This window comes from Podarcis raffonei, chromosome 15 (assembly GCF_027172205.1).
Source record: "Podarcis raffonei isolate rPodRaf1 chromosome 15, rPodRaf1.pri, whole genome shotgun sequence".
NCBI classification, from domain to species: Eukaryota; Metazoa; Chordata; class Lepidosauria; order Squamata; family Lacertidae; genus Podarcis; species Podarcis raffonei.
In genome coordinates, this window is record NC_070616.1 from 16,323,598 (window position 1) to 16,339,425 (window position 15,828).

The 15,828-nt window shown below is 52.8% G+C and overlaps 2 protein-coding genes across 3 annotated transcripts in view; both read right to left on the reverse strand.

The window, feature by feature from the left end:
* Nucleotides 1–9,744, reverse strand: part of PITPNM3 (PITPNM family member 3) — a 66,919-nt gene extending 57,175 nt beyond the window's left edge. Inside the window, exons 1-2 of one of the 2 annotated variants that reach the window (XM_053367145.1) lie at nt 9,635–9,704; nt 5,375–5,486 (exon numbers count right to left, since the gene is read on the reverse strand). In XM_053367145.1, the coding sequence (XP_053223120.1) occupies nt 5,375–5,486 (112 nt within the window). In that variant the 5' untranslated portion in view covers nt 9,635–9,704. Of the gene's footprint in view, nt 1–5,374; nt 5,487–9,634 lie in introns of both variants that reach the window. The other variant, XM_053367146.1, reaches the window with a different exon arrangement.
* Nucleotides 1–15,828, reverse strand: part of HIP1 (huntingtin interacting protein 1) — a 315,500-nt gene that overhangs the window by 290,290 nt on the left and 9,382 nt on the right. The window lies entirely within an intron of this gene.

The following is a 15,828-nucleotide window of genomic DNA, read 5'->3' on the forward strand; positions in this document are numbered from 1 at the left end:
AATTTTGACCCATTTTATTCTTTAAACTTTTTGCATGCTTTAAGCTACTGTAATTTTCTCTCTCTTTGTTGTCTTATTTTGTCTTTTTGTACACTGCTTTGAGGTTTGTTTGTTTTTGCAATCAAACAGTGTATGAATTGAATGAAATAAATATGTTTTATGTGGTTCTGCACAAAATGTAGTATTTCACTTTCAACACACGCGCAATTCGGATGAATGGGCTTCCTTCATGAACCAAGCATTTCCAGGTCTTTCTGGCTTTGTGTGGACATTTGCTCCTAACAAGTGCCCTGCTGAATCAGGCCATCTGGCCCAGCATACTGACCAACCAGCTAGCCCAAAGCAAAGCCCACAAGCAGGACTGAAGCAGAAGACCACCACTCTCCCCTCCTGTGTCTTCCAGCAACTGGTATTCAGAAGCATCCCTGCTTCAGATGATGGCTGCAGTGCATACCCATCGTGGCAAGTAGCCATTGATAGCCTCTCCTCCTCCAAGAATTTGTTTAACCCCCTTCTAAAGCCATCCACGACACGGGTGGCACTGTGGGTTAAACTGTGGGTTAAACCACAGAGCCTAGGACTTGGCGATCAGAAGGTCAGCGGTTCGAATCCCCGCAACGGGGTGAGCTCCAGGGGTGAGCTCCTGTTGCTTGGTCCCTGCTCCTGCCAACCTAGCAGTTCGAAAGCACGTCAAAGTGCAAGTAGATAAATAGGTACCGCTCCGGCGGGAAGGTAAACAGCGTTTCCGTGCACTGCTCTGGTTCGCCAGAAGCGGCTTAGTCATGCTGGCCACATGACCTGGAAGCTGTACGCTGGCTCCCTTGGCCAGTAAAGCGAGATGAGCGCCGCAACCCCAGAGTCGGCCACAACTAGACCTAATGGTCAGGGGTCCCTTTACCTTTTCCTAAAGCCATCCAAGTTGGTGGCCATCACTGCCTCCTGTGGGAGGGAGTTCCGCAGATTAAGTCTGCACTGCATGGACTTTATTTTGTCTGTCCTGAATCTCCCAACATTCAGCTTCATTAGATGTCCGAGCGTTCTGGTATTACAAAAGATTATGCCCTGCACAATTTCATGATTTTTTTTTTTAATTATGCTGCTTCTCACTCATCTAACAATCTAGGAATCTAGACAGACTGCCTCTGGGCCTGAAGGTTCTATAAGAGCATCAGAAGAGTCCTCCCTGGATTAGGCCAATGGTCCTTCTCATCCAGCACCCTGTTCTCAAAGTTGCCAACCAGATGCCCCTTATGGGAAACCCACAAGCACAAGACCCACCCCCCTCCATGGCTTCTAGCAACTGGTATTCAGAAGCATTGCTCTGCCTGTGGAGGCAGAAAGCATTGCCATCATGGCTAGCAGCAGCCTTCTCGGCCTCCGTGAATGTGTCCAATCCTGTTTTTAAATCCTTCCAAGTTTCTGGAGAGGGTGCAAAGCCCGTTTAGCCATTGCAAGCGGCCCATCGACCTTCCCTTTGAAGGCGGCTGTCAAGGGAGACACAAATGGGCTGCTCAAACTCCTTCGGGATGGAGAAGGTCACAGACTCTCCAGAAGCCCCACGCCTCATTTTCTGCCTTGGGCAGACAAGGCGCCTCCTTCAGAGCTCGCTCCGCTGACGGACACAATGCCAGCCAGGAGAGAGAGAGAGAGAGCTGAGCGCCACTGGCGTCTAGCCAGGCCGCCAGGCTTCCAAACACCCTGAACTAATGTTTATTTTCCCAGAGCTATTTTCTCTCTCCCGTGCAGGGAGGTGCCTGCGCACTGGGCTCCCTTCAAATATCACCACTAGTGCAGGAGGCAAGAAGCCCAGCAGACGGTGGTGGGAGGGGGTGCTCAGGAGCACCACCATTGCAGCGATGCAACTGGGGCAGCGAGATACAGAACAAAATTAAATGTTATTTGGGGGTGGGGTGAAAGCCACAAGGAGACAAGCCCCAACACTGGCACTGGTGGGAATCTGAGCCCCCCAGATGATGCTAGACTCCCATCCCCCATGGCCATTGACCCTGGGGCAGAATTTTTCCCCCTGAATATCAGTTACCGGAAACCAACTGTAGAGCTGGAAGGGAACCCAGTGGCCATCTAGTCTGACCCTACGATGCAGGAATCAGAATCCCTGACAAATTGTCATCCAATATCTCTTCAAAATCATCCCACGCAGGAGTGTCCACCACCTTCCCAAGGAGCCCGTTCCACAGCTGAATGGCTCTTACTGTCAGAAAGTTCTTCTTAATGTTGATCCGGAATCTCCTTCCTTGTCAACTGAATCCATTGGTTCAAGTCCTCCCCTCTGGAGCAAGAGAAAAGAAGCTGGCTCCATCTTCCCACGTGACAGCCCTTGAGATATTGGAAGGTGGCTGTCATGTCACCTCTCTTGTCTTCTTCTCCCCAGGCTAAACACACCCAACACACCTTATTCCTCGTAAGGCTTGGCCTTGACAATCTTTGTCAGCTAGCTTAGAAACTAGAAAACTTTTCTATCGTCAACTCGGTTGACCTCGTCTGCACACGTTCCAGCTTGTCAATATCCTCCTTAAATGGTGGTGCCCAGAATTGGATACAGGACTCCAGGTGTGGTCGGACCAAGGCAGAAGAGAGAGAGTTGCTCTTAACTCAAATCCTGTTTTGGGGCTTCCCACAGGCATCTAGTTGGCCACTGTGGAAACAGGATGCTGGACTAGATGGGCCATTGGCCTGATCCAGCAGGGTTCTTCTTAGGTTCTCATGATGGGAGTTGTAAATGTAATCTAGCAACTTCTGGCGGGCCAAAGGTAGAAAGCATCCCAAAACATAGGGAGACAGAAAGCACTAAATTTAGCTGCAAAACCCCAATTTGATGTGGCGATCAGGGCAATGGATCCTCCATTTCTTAAAGAGTCTCTCCCCATCCCTGCTACCTCCACGACCGTTCAGAGGCATCGCTGTTCTCCCCCTCCAGCCTAGAACTGCTTTTTTACAAAAGCCTGAAAGATTCAGGGATTCAGACTTGATTCTACCACCAAAGCCAGGAACAAATCCTGCAAATGCTGATAGGGTTCCACTTTTCCAACCTCCCCATTCTGCCTTTTCTAGCGGGGGAATATGTGCCCCTGCAACAACTCCCATCACCAGCAACTCCAGCATCACCATCCCTGAACACTGGCCATGCGAGCTACTGTGATGGGTTGGAGGGGGAGCCTGGCAACTATTCACACAATGAGCACATCCACACCATACATTTAAAAAACATCAGGTGCACATTTAAAGCCCTTAGCAACATGGGACTTGTTTACCTGCAAAATCTCCTCACCCCATATACACCTACTTAACAATTTCAATCAGCAGAACTGAGCAGTGTTACAGCTGCCACATAATACCCATTCCACATTTGTAAGCAATTGGTCCTGTAGTATGGCAGCTCCTGCCCTTTGGAACTCCCTGCCTCTTGACAACAGGCAGGTGCCTTCACTGAACTCTTTTCAGTACCGGCTAAAAACAGTTCCGTCCAGATGTTTAGGAAGTTGTTGAGAGCCTCGATCTGTTTTTAGTCTACTGCTATTTTAACTTTTTGAAAGTTTTAAAGTATTTGTTAGTTTCTCTTAGTGATAAACTTCTTTTATATATATATATAAACTGCTTTGAGGGTTGTTGGGTTTTTTTTTTACAATGAAGCAGTGTATAAATTTTATGAAATAAATAAAAATAAAAATCATGCCCCCCCGCAAGAATCCTGGTAACTGTAGTTGCCCCCTCAAATGAGTTTTGACTCCCAGTAGCCTTAACAACCTACCATTCCCAGAATTCCTTGGGGGAGGTCATGTGATTTAAATGTGTGTGGGGTGCACATTAAAGGTGGATTTGCCCTAATAGGCAGGCCAGCAGGCAGTTTGGGGCCTTTTCAAAGGGAGGCTGGGATTCACGACTGCATGGGATGTGCTTCCCAGCTGGGCCACAAGAGGTCCCCACATGCAGCAGCAGCACCAAGTCCCCAGGGTTTCCCTGTAGAGCTGAAGGCAATGCAATCAACCTGCCTCCTATTAAACCATCTTAAAAGTCTTTAAAATTAAATCAACCCGCAGCACACACTAGAGGCTTTGGCCCTGAGCCCAGCAGAGGGCGGAGGCGGGCAATCTCCCCACCCACCCAGTGAGTTCCAGTGGGAGGTAGGAGAGAGTAATTGCTCATCAGTCCACACCCTATGCCATCTCCAGTCAAAACAAGCATTGCCATTTTATTTCCTAGAGGGCTTTTAAAAACCCAGAACAGCAGCGGGGCAGAAAGAGAGGGGGTCAGAACGTGGCAAGGGGGTTTCTGTGGGGCTCCACTTCCTTGGGTGGGCAGATGTGGTCCTCATTGCCTTTTAAGAACATAAGAAGAGGCTCCTGGATGAGGCCAATCTAGCCCAGCATCCTGTATTCACAGAAGTCAACCAGCTGCCCCCAATGAGCCAAGACCCCAGCACAAGAGCCCTCTCCCCTCCACTCCAAAAACTAGTATTCAGAGGCATTGCTGCATCTGACTGTGGAGGGGGGAAGACAGCCACCATGGCTAGTTGACAGCCATCTCCATCCTCCATGGACTTGTCTACCCCAGGGCCAGCCCACCATGAGGCAAGATGAGGCAACTGCCTCTCAGGCGACAGCATCCACAGGAGTGGCAGGTCCAGCCTCCAATGAATGCATTGCCCAGCACTGCTTCCACGGTGCTAGTGGCCGCACACACCTTGCCTTCTCAGCAGCCCCTCTGTGAACAGGAGGCCCTGCTAGTCTCCCCCCACCCACCTATTTCTGAGAATCTTTACCCGCCACTCTTGTTCCTGGTGTAGATCTCCACCCTCCACTCGTCCCTGGCCGTTTTAGAGGAGCATCGTTGTGTGGTGCCAAAATGCCTTGGGCCAGCCCTGGTCTAACCCTCTTTCAAAGCTATCCAAGTTGGTGGCCATCACACTGCCTCCAGTGGGAGGGAGTTCCACAGTTTAACTCTGCTCTGCGTGAGGAAAGGCTTTCTTCTTTCTTGTCCTGAACCTTCCAACGTCCAGCTTCGTGGGATGCCCGCGATTTCTGGTGCGATGAGAGAGGGAGGAGCGTTTTTCTATATCCACTAGAGAAAAGCTGGAGAATGCAGGAGGGGAAAGGGCTCTTGTGCTGCTTGCAGACTTCCCCTGATAGGCATGGGGGGGGAGGCACTGTAAGAACAGGATGCTGGACTAGATGGGCCACCGGCCTAATCCAGCAGGCTCTGCTCATGTCCTTAAGATTTCGAGTGCATTTGCCTGTGATGGAGTTGGATACAGCAGGTTGGGCAGAAGGTGGTTTGGTGGTACATCATTGCAGGTCAGTCGCACTCAGGGGCAGAACTGCAAAGCTTCTTTTGGGCTGCAAGCAGCCATCCTTACCTGCCTGTCTAAAGGGAAGTGGAATGCTGTCTGGGGTCTGTCTTTGGAGACGGGGGCTGCTGCTCTTTCCCCCTTTCCTCCTCTTGCCTCTCTTCATCAGGCAGAAACTCATCTGTGTTGACCAGTCAGAGGGAAATGACCCCTTTATTCTGGTTAAGGGTTTGTGGCCAGTGGCTCAGCAGACTTCACCTAGGGACGACTGGTGCAGCTTAAGAACATAAGACGATCCTGCTGGATCAGGCCAAAGGGGTGCTAACTAATTCAGCATCCTGTTCTCACAGTGGCCAACCAGATGCCCATTATGGGGAAACCCGCAAACAGGACCTGAGCGCAAGCCCAATTCTCTCCTCCGGTGGTTTCCAGCAACTGGTGTTCAGGAGCATTGCTGCCTGTGGAGGCAGCGCATAGCCATCTAGCCATCAATAGCTTTCCAAGTCCAATCCTATTAGCAGTCAATTACTGGAGGAAGAATTCATTTCCATCCAAATTAACAGAAAACAGATTGAGTTGTCTCTCCCCTCCTCTCGCCCAACACACACACACACTTTCTCCCTGCTGCTGCCATCCCAAAGGCAGGAGCAAACCACCCTCCTTTGCCCAGGCAGATTCCGCCTTCCCGTTCCTCCTAGGAAAGTTTGGAGCACAAGCAGTATTTCCTGTTCTGCGAGGTCAAAGCAAAACCCTTGGAGCAAAAAATAAAATAAAAGCCACATTATGTAAAGAGGCTCCCCTTCCTGAAAGCCGACAAGAAGGATGCAGGCAGAGACTGGCCAGAAATCCCGGCAAAGTCAAAATGTGGCATGCTTTTTTCTCCTTTGCACTTTCGCCCAGGAGCTGTTCTTCCTCCTTCGAAACAAGAATCAAGGAGGAGGAGACTACTAGTTAAAAGAAAAAAGAAAGAAAACGTTTAATAAAATGAGGAAGATGTCCACCCCCACTTTTCTTGTTTTGCAAGGCAGATGAGCACAGACTAAGCTCTTGACCTCTAATGGCATGAACAAGAAATGCTTTTTAAAAATACAATAGAATTATAGTGTTGGAAGGTCCCTCAAAGGTCATCCAGCTCAACCCCTGGGCAGCACAGGAAATGCACCCACTACTATAGCATCCTGGAGAGGAGATGGCCGGCCAGCCTCTGATGATGAACCTCTTAGGAGCACCCACTACCCTCCCAGATCCAGCATCAAATAGCTTGAGTCAAAATTCCTTTCTTGCAATTGGAATCCCCTGCGTCAGGACCTGCCCTCCTGAAGACATCTGCTGCAGCCACAACGGCCTGGCCCCATGATGCTCCCAGAATCATCAGGTAACCTGACACACTTGCACACTCATCCTACACCAGTTGGCTCAATCCCCATGAAAGCAAGGGCTGGAGGAGGCTGGGGCATCCTCCCCTGCAGCCCCCCCAAAAAGTGTGTGTGTGTGTGTGTGTGTGTGTGTGTGTGTGTGTGTGTGTGAAAAAGGCCATCTCTTTGCTACAAATGTGGTTCTTCAAAGGAATGACGCAGGGACATCCTATAACTGACAGCGAATGGTGATTGTACACTTAGGGTGCAAAATAATGAGATGGAAGACGGAGGAAGCCCTTAGCGTGAAACAGCAGCTGCTCAGAGATGAACCAGAGAGACAGAGTAAAGTTCTGGCAACAGAGTGGGAAACAGACCTCCCTGCACCAACACAACTGACCCCTTTCTCATCCCACTGCCCCCTGGCTTCTCTAAACTCCTGCAGACTGCCCTATAAGAAACATTACTCAGAAGTCTGCATACCCCACTGAGAAAGACAGCAATGCAATAACATTTGAAAGAGTAACAATTAATTGCACATTCATTCAAAATCCAATTAAAACCATTTAGTTTAATCAATTCAGCAACTGCAAAGCGATACCAGCTTTTCAAGTCTGATAGGCACTGACACCTTCAGTGCCCTCCTGGCACCCTCCCAGGTAATCCCATTCTCCCCCTTCCAGGGGGTGGGTAGGTGGGATGTAACCACACACTTTGGGAGCCACAGCCTTTGCATTGTGCTCCAGGGCCACAGCTCAGCCTTGTCCATGGGGGCTCCTTCCATAGCAGGATGCCTGCATGGCTGAACTGCCCATCCAGTATCTCCTGTGACAGAGCTAGGAACCAACACTACCTTTTACGATCCTGGCCATCTTGATCTCTGGAAGGGCGACTGGTGGATGTGAGCTCAGCAAGCCAAAGAGGAGGAAGGATCTTTGGCAGGAGGAATCGCTCCCCACCCACCCTCTGCTTTTTCAAAAGGAGGATCCACCAGGGGCTTGGAAAGTGACCCCCGCCCCAGATGTGAGCCAGTTTCATAGTCTGAGTTTGTGGAGAGACAGAGACCTGTTGGAAAGCCGTAGGGTGCGGGCGAGGGAGGTTCTCAGTGGGGCCTCTGCCTGCTGAGGGATTTGCCTCCTCCGTGCTCAGCTGTTACAAAGATAGCCTGACTTCCCCCTCCGCTTTCGTCCGGAGGAGGCCAAGCCCAGCAGGGGCGCGACGGATAGAACTTCTCCGGCGCTCAGAGAAGCACGTAGCCATTATGCATCTACAAACCACCCCCATCCCCAATTAGGCTTTGCATCAGGCGGGTGGAATTGAGGAGACTTAAGAGACCTGCCAGCGCAGGCTTCCTTCCTTCCTTCCACACTCGCTGGAACATTTCCTCTGCTCAGGCTACAGAACAGCAGCAGAATGGACGGGACGCAACAGAGGAAGACGTCTCTCCAGAGCTTTGGGGAGATACTGGCCCCAAGGCAGACTCAGAGCAGTCCTGGCAAGCTGTGGCCCAGAGTGGCAAGTAGCCCTCTCGGCCCAGGCAGGCAGACCACACCGTGCTAGCCTGGATAGGCGCCTTATGCTCGCCGCCGCCGCCAAAAGCAGCCCCCAGCCCACGCAGCCCCACCGTGGACAGTGGCCTTCTGGCTCCAAACCTTCACCCCTTTGCACAAAGCACCCACAACAGTGTCAGGAAGTCCCCTTGCAACTGCCAGAACCACAGGTCTTCCGCCACACACCCGCCAGCTTGCTCCCTGTCTGCTTAGGAAGAGTCAAGCCTCGTTCATTCCAGGAGCAGGGGGAGGGGGGATCAGCCCCACAAAGGCATTTTGCAACCCATGTGGAGGGTGGGGAGAGCAGAAAAGATGTCGGAAGTATTTATACACCGCTAAGCAGCACAATAATTCCACAGCAGCATTCAAGGATAAAACCATATCGGGTAAAAGCTGTCCTGAACAGATATGAGGCCAAGGAGTCAGCGCCTTTTGCAAATATAACGTCTGTAAGAACATGGGGAAACGTCGCCCCGCGTTTAGGGAATCTGCCTAACTTCACGGAGCAGGGAGTTCCGCGGGGCAAGCCCCGCTGTCACCAAGCAGAAACTCGAAGTTGGCCCCAAAGCGAGAACGCAGCGGGAAAAGCCTCTCATTTGGCCCTCCAAATGGAGATCGGGGGATTGGTAGAGTAAAATAACGCCTTTACTGCTGTGGGGAAGAGGGACTCCCGCAAAGGCTGGGAAACGAGTAAAGGCTGCTGGCGAGAGCCCGGCGTCGTGCCAGGGCTGCTGCTGCTAGTCTAGCCTTCGTTCCCGGAGATTCGCGGTGGGTGCTCCAGAAGACTCCCACCAGGGGTGCCAACTTGCATAAAATAATTGATCACATGACGGGGTGCACCCACACGATTTGAATGGTAATGCCCATCAACTTGGGGGGAGGGCCGACCCCCTCAAATATTTTAGGGTGGGGAGCGAAGGGACCTCGGCCCCCGGGAGTTGGCTCCTATGACTCGCACCACCACGAGAGCTCGAGACAACGTGGGGCAGAAGCTACCTGGGGGCGGAGAAGCGATGAGGGGCGGAGATGGCGGCCCGAGAGCGCTTGATGCAGCCAGGATGGTGGGGTATTTTACGAGGGGAGAGAGAGAGACGCAGCAGCAGCAGCAGCAATCACCGTTTCTGTCAATGGCTAAAGGAGGGAGGAGTCCAAGCTGACTGCGATTCCAGAGCGGCAGAGGGGCAGAAGGCCCTCTGCACATGTTTGGCGTCCTCGCTCCATCAGGGCGCTCTTCCCCCTCCCCTGTTCCAGGGCGCCGCCTGATTTGCAAACGGGACCCTCTTGCGGGTGCGGGGGGCTGCAGGTATGCAGAAGGTCAAGTCGGGCGCCTCCCCTGGCTCGCCGCGCTCTGCACGTGCTCAGGAGCCGCTCCACCATAGCAGGCTCCCCCTCCCTCCGTTTTGGGCCATGCGGTGGCAGCTCACCTGGGCGCGGCTGCGGCGGGTCTGTCGCCATCGCCTCCGGCCTCCCTCCGCTCTCCAGCGCTGGAGCTGCGTCGCGCTCCTCGCCCGGGCTGGAGAAGGAGAAGGAGAGGCGCCGCCGCCGCGCTCTCCCCCCCTCCCGCCGCCTCCGTATTTAAAGGCGCCGCAGCCAATTGGCAGCGTGTGGCGGGGGGGGGGGGGTCAACTGTCTTCGAGGACACACATACCCCGCTCCTGCTGTGCCTGGAGCTGGGGTAGAAACTTGGGGGGGGTGAGGTTTCACTAATCCCCCGTTCCCGGCTCTCAGTCCTGCGTCTAAAGCGCAAGGGGGTGGGAGCTCCTGCCGTTTCTCATAGAATTGTAGAGTTGGAAGGGACACCCAAGGCTCATCTAGTCCAACCCCTTCAATGCAGGAATCGTAGCTCAAGAATCCCTGACGGGTGGAACTCGGTGCGAGGAATCAGCAGTGCAGGCCTCCCGCAAACATGTGCACCCCTTTTCTACTGATTGGCCCAGTGGGCGGAAGACAAGACAGCCCCCCCGCCCCGTCGTTCCGGAAATGACTTTTTTACCCCCCCCCCCTTTTCACCTCTCCACTCACAAAAATTGCGTCGGGCGTTCCAGCTTCCTTCTGCCAGGGAAACTGAGGCAGGTCTCCATCTGCCTCACCTTTGCCAAAGGAGGAGAAGGCATCTCCGCAGCAGCAGCTATCTGGGAAAGAGATGTCGCTCTCCCTCCCACAAAGACCCCACCACCCCTCGACCCGGTGCCATTGAGGCAGCATCGAGGTCCAACCTCATTGGAAAACGGGCTTGACAGCAGCTGCCTCCCTCCGACCATGAGGTGGAACATAGGAAGCTGCTATACTGAGTCAAACCAGTTTCCTATCTAGCTCAGTAATAATAATATTTTTATTTATTTATAGCCCACCCTCCCCAGCCGAAGCAGGGCTCAGAGCGGCTAACAACAGTAAAAACAACACAGTTTACATAAAATCACAATCAATTAATTGAAATGCATTCTAAAATCAATTCAGAGTCAAATTAATGGCAACCATTGGGCTAGAGTTCTATGAGGATTACAGAAGACTGTGCCATGGCCAAAGGCCTGGTGGAACAGCTCTGTCTTGCTGGCCCTGCGGAAAGATGTCAAGTCCCTCAGGGCCCTAGTCTCTTGTGACAGAGAATACCACCAGATCGGGGCTACGGCCGAAAAAGCCCTGGCTCTGGTTGAGGCCAGCCTAACCTCCCTGTGGCCCGGGATCTCCAAGATGTTTTTATTTGAAGACCGTGAGGTCCTCCGTGGGACATACCAGGAGAGGCGGTCCTGTAGGTACGAGGGCCCTAGGTCGTATTGGGCTTTAAAGGTTAAAACCAGCACCTTGAACCTGATCCTGTACTCCACCGGGAGCCAGTGCAGCGGGTGAATGTGATCCCATGGCAAGGACCCCGTAAGGAGTCTCACTGCGGCGTTCTGCACCCGCTGGAGTTTCTGGGTCAGTCTCAAGGGCAGCCCCACGTAGAGTGAGTTACAATAATCCAGTCTGGAGGTGACCGTCACGTGGATCACAGTGGCTAGGTCAGGGCGAGAGAGGTAAGGAGCCAACTGTCTACACTGACTGGCAGCAATGGCTTTCCAGGGTTCCAAGCACTCTCCCAGCCATACCTGGAGAATCCAGGACTTGAATTTTGGCTGATGCTCTATTCCTTAGCTGCAGCCCTTCCCCCAAATGCTGCCCCCTTCCTCCTCTGCACATCTCCCTGCTTGGGGCAGCTGCCATGCCCAACACACACACACACACCCCAGTGTGGCTTCCATACTGACTACCATCACAGCTGCTGTAGGCTGTGGGTGAATCTCTTAGGGACTATCCACTTGGGTGACTTTCAAAGAGGTTTGGACAAATCAGTGGCTACCACGAGTGGCTGCTAACCATGATGCCTTCAGCTCTGCCTCCACAGAGATTCAGTAAATGCTTCTGAATGCCAATTGCTGGAAACCTCAAGGTGGGGAAATTGCTCTTGTACTCAGATCCTGCTGGAGGGTTGACCCTTTGGTTGGCCATTGTGAGAACAGGATGTTAGACTAGAGGGGCCACTGGCCTGATCCAGCAGTCTCCGATGTTCTCTGCTAACAGGGAGAAAAACCATCGTCCCAGCATCAGAAAAGGCTCCACACACACACACACACACAAATCAGGGTCCCTGGAAGAGACACTGCTGCAGCAGCAGCTGCCAAATTAAAAGCTGTGCATCTGGAGAGTCAATGGCCTGGAAGGGCCCCATGGGCGCTGCTGCTGGAGAAAAAGGCCAGTGGCCTCACTCAAAATAAAGCGCTCCTTTTGCATTGGAAGGGTGAGCGGCTGAGCACCTGCCTTGCATGCAGAAGGTCCCTGAAGCTGGCATAGAACCCAGCTGGAGACCCTGAAAAGTTGCTGCTGCTTGCCAGTGTAACCAGTACTGAGCTAGATGAACCCCGATGGTCTGAATAGAATGAAAGGCAACAAGCAATCTATGTTCCTCTCCCTCCCTCCCTGGGCTGAGGAAATGCCCATGCCTTTCAGCTCAGCAGCAAATGCCTGGTTAGCACCAGGAAACTAAAGCCCGCCGGCCCAGCCCAGCCTTTGGGAGAACACACCATCTTCTCATTCACACATTACGCTCCGAAGAGTCCACAGCCTGGGCTTTGCGCTGCACCTGGCTAAAAATAGAACCTGCCAGTTATATCCATCTGCTGCAGCCTCTTCACCAGATGGAGGCTACAGCATTGTGGGGACGGGTGGACAGGCCTCTGCCCAGGCGCAAGGGAGAGGACGGAGGGGGACGGATGGCAGGAATGGGATGGAAAGCCAGGCTCTTCACCTTTCGCCAACACTCCCCTTTTACAGCCCACACCCGCCACAAACACAGAGAGATGACTATTGAGGGCTAGTAGCCACAAGGGCTCTGCTCTGCTTCCGCAGCTGGAGCTGCAGTGAAGAGTTGCCTTGCTGGACAGAGAAAAGGAAGACCTTTGCAAGGTAAAGGGACCCCTGACCATTAGGTCCAGTCATGACCGACTCTGGGCTTGCGGCGCTCATCTCGCTTTACTGGCCGGGTCATGTGGCCAGCATGACTAAGCCGCTTCTGGTGAACCAGAGCAATGCACAGAAACGCCGTTTACCTTCCCGCCGGAGCGGTACCTATTTATCTACTTGCACTTTGACGTGCTTTTGAACTGCTAGGTTGGCAGGAGCAGGGACCGAGCAACGGGAGCTCACCCTGTCGCGGGGATTCGAACCGACAACCTTTTGATCGGCAAGTTCTAGGCTCTGTGATTTAACCCACAGTGCCACCCGCGTCCCATCATAGTTAAAATATGGGGCTCTCTCCCACAGGAGGCAGTGATGGCCACCAACTTGGATGGCTTTCTAAGAGGATCGGACAAATTCATGAAGGAGGAGAGAGAGTTCTCGATGGCTACTAGCTCCAATGGCTCTGCCATGCCTCCACTGTCGGAGGCAATAACATTGCTGTATTCCAGTTGCTGGAAACCACAGGAAGGGAGAGGGGTCTTGTGCTTGCTAGCTTCCCTTTTGGGGCATCCAGTCAGGAACTGAGAACAGGGTGGGGCCCCTTGGTCTGATCCAGCAGGTTGAAGTGGTGGCTGGAGAGAGACCGGGCACTGTTTGCATTTTCAAGGGGGGTTCACTCATGTTGGAGTCCAGGAAGACTCAGGTCGCCCAAGTACTGGAGTGGAAATGGGTTTCTCTTGTAGCCTCCCCATCTCCTTAGCCTCCTCCCAATCCACCAAGACTTCTCCCTGTCTTAGGCCAAACTGGTGTGGGCTGGTGTGCCTCTTCCAAGAAGCTAGATGGAAAACTGAGGGCCTTTTGCTCCTTGTCTTCTTATTTCCTTGTGGGGACAAATCTCCTCTTCTCCTCCTCCTCCCCCCCCCCATTTTGTTCTGCTCCGCTAACCAAGGACAGGAGAAACGTTTGTGGTTCTCCCATTTTGACACCCGCTCCTTTCGCTATTCAAAAATAAAGACCTTTTTTTTCCATGCCAGGGAAGACGTAAACATGCAATTCTGAAAGGGTTGGGCCTCCTGGGTGGCATTTCCTGCAGCATGTGGAGGCAAAGGAAGACAGAAGGAAGAAACCGCAAATGTCACAACCCTGAAGGGAGCTGCGAAGCGTAACAGACACCCCCTTGCAAAGACAAGAGCGCCCCAGTGACATGGAGCTGAAATATTGACAGAGCGAGGCCAGCCAAGGGTCCAAGCAGAGCGGGGAGAGACACCAAATGGCAGCCACGGAAGGGCCCCATCCCCACCCACTGGCAGACCACCTAAGAAGAGCCCTTCAGGATCAGGCCAGTAGTCCACCTAGTCCAGAATTCTGCTCTCGCAGTGGCTAAATACCCCGAAGAACCTAGGAATCTAGATAGAGTGCACCTGCACCTGGAGGTTCCATAGGAAGAGCCTGGCTGCTGGAGCCACCTAGTCTCACAGTGACCAACCACATGCCCCAATGGGAAGCCCCTAAGCAGAGCACACGAGCAACACTCTCCCCTCCTGTGGCTTCCATAAACTGGTATTCAGAAGCAGTGCTGTCTCTGACCGTGGAGGCAGAGCATAGCCATCCTGGCTAGTAGCCATCAATAGCCCTCTCCTCCTCCTCCATGAATTTGCTTTACCCTCTTTAAAGCCATCCAAGTTGGTGGCCATCACTGCTTCCAGTGGGAGTACCACAGTTTCACCATGCACTGTGTGATGCAAGACTTTTCTCTCTTTTTTCCCCGTCCTGACTGGCAAGGCAGCTGCTCACTGAGGCTCCTTGGATGGCCTTCTGCTCAGGGCGGGGCTTGCCTGACTTGCCGGTTGAGGGTGTGTCCTTTGGGGAGAAGTTCTGGGGCTGGGGTGATCCTGGGGTGCAGCCAGGTGGGGTGTCTAAGCAGAAGAGATGTCCCATGCTGCCCATGGCATAGCATACCACCATACCCATGGCACCTGCAAGGTGGTAGCTCCATGTGGGTCATCCTTTGCAAACTCCCTCTGCTGAAGGCCAGGTTGTCATTAGAAGGTGGCTGGGGGTCCCACCTGGCTTCCTCAGAGGCAGTCCACCACCCCACCACCTCCTGGCCCTCCCTCTCCTCCTCCGTAGCCCTCCTTGGTTTGTCTCCTCTGGATGCTGGGCTAACCTCTCCTTTTCTCTTCAGAGCCCACTGTGATGCGCACTGCAGCTCAAGTGTTTGTTTTTAATGCCTGGAAGCTGCCCAAGCGAATGACTCACAGCCAACTCCTCTGGTGGATGGAGGTGGAAGTCAATAGACTCCCCACTTCATTAAGGGTGGCCGGGATTAGGTGAAGATAGGCAGATCCCCCTCCCCCCTCCCTGTGTGTGTGTGGGGTCCGCCCTCCATTCCAAGCACTCTGCCACCAACCAACCAGCCACTGCCTCAAAGGGGCTTGCCTCACTTCTAACTGCTCAGATTATGACATAGAATATAAACTCCCCAGTCACAGGACAGACTGTTGCAATGGGGCATAGATGCGCCAAAGGAAGAATAGGCCTCCTGCATCAGAGAGAGGGTCTGCCTAGTTCACAATGCCAAAGAGCTGCTTCTAGGAAAGCCTCCAAGCAGGGTGTTAGCAAGGCAGTCTTCCTTAGACACTGCTCCCTACAATAACCGGCATGCAGAGGTAGACTGTCTCTAAAGCTGGAGGCTCCATTTAGCTAACTAGCCTAGATGACTTTTAAAGAGGATTGGGCAAATTCATGGAGAAGGCTACAGCTACTAGCCACAATGACCTGTATGCTCTGCCTCCATGGTCAGAGGCAGCAATGCTTCTAAATACTGGATGCTTGGCAGACCCCTTTAGAAGAAAACATATGCTGAGAAGATGGAGGATGCTTTTGAACATGAAAGACCAGAACCTTATGGGAGATGCTCAGCATGAAACTGCAGACAAGCCCCTTTCTTCAAGGGGACCCAGAGTAAGCCCACAACAGCTTTTTTGACCACGTTAGTTAGTTGGCTTCAGGACTCGACCCAAAACAATCTGGCAATAAAACAGCTGGGACGGTGACCCAAAGAGGCAGAGCCTGGCTCTCTCCCTTGGCTCAGATAGCAGCAGAATCAAGCCATGCCTTAGGTGGGGAAGTAAAATGGACACAGAATCCACATGCAGGGAGTCCATCAGCATTCCTGCCAGAC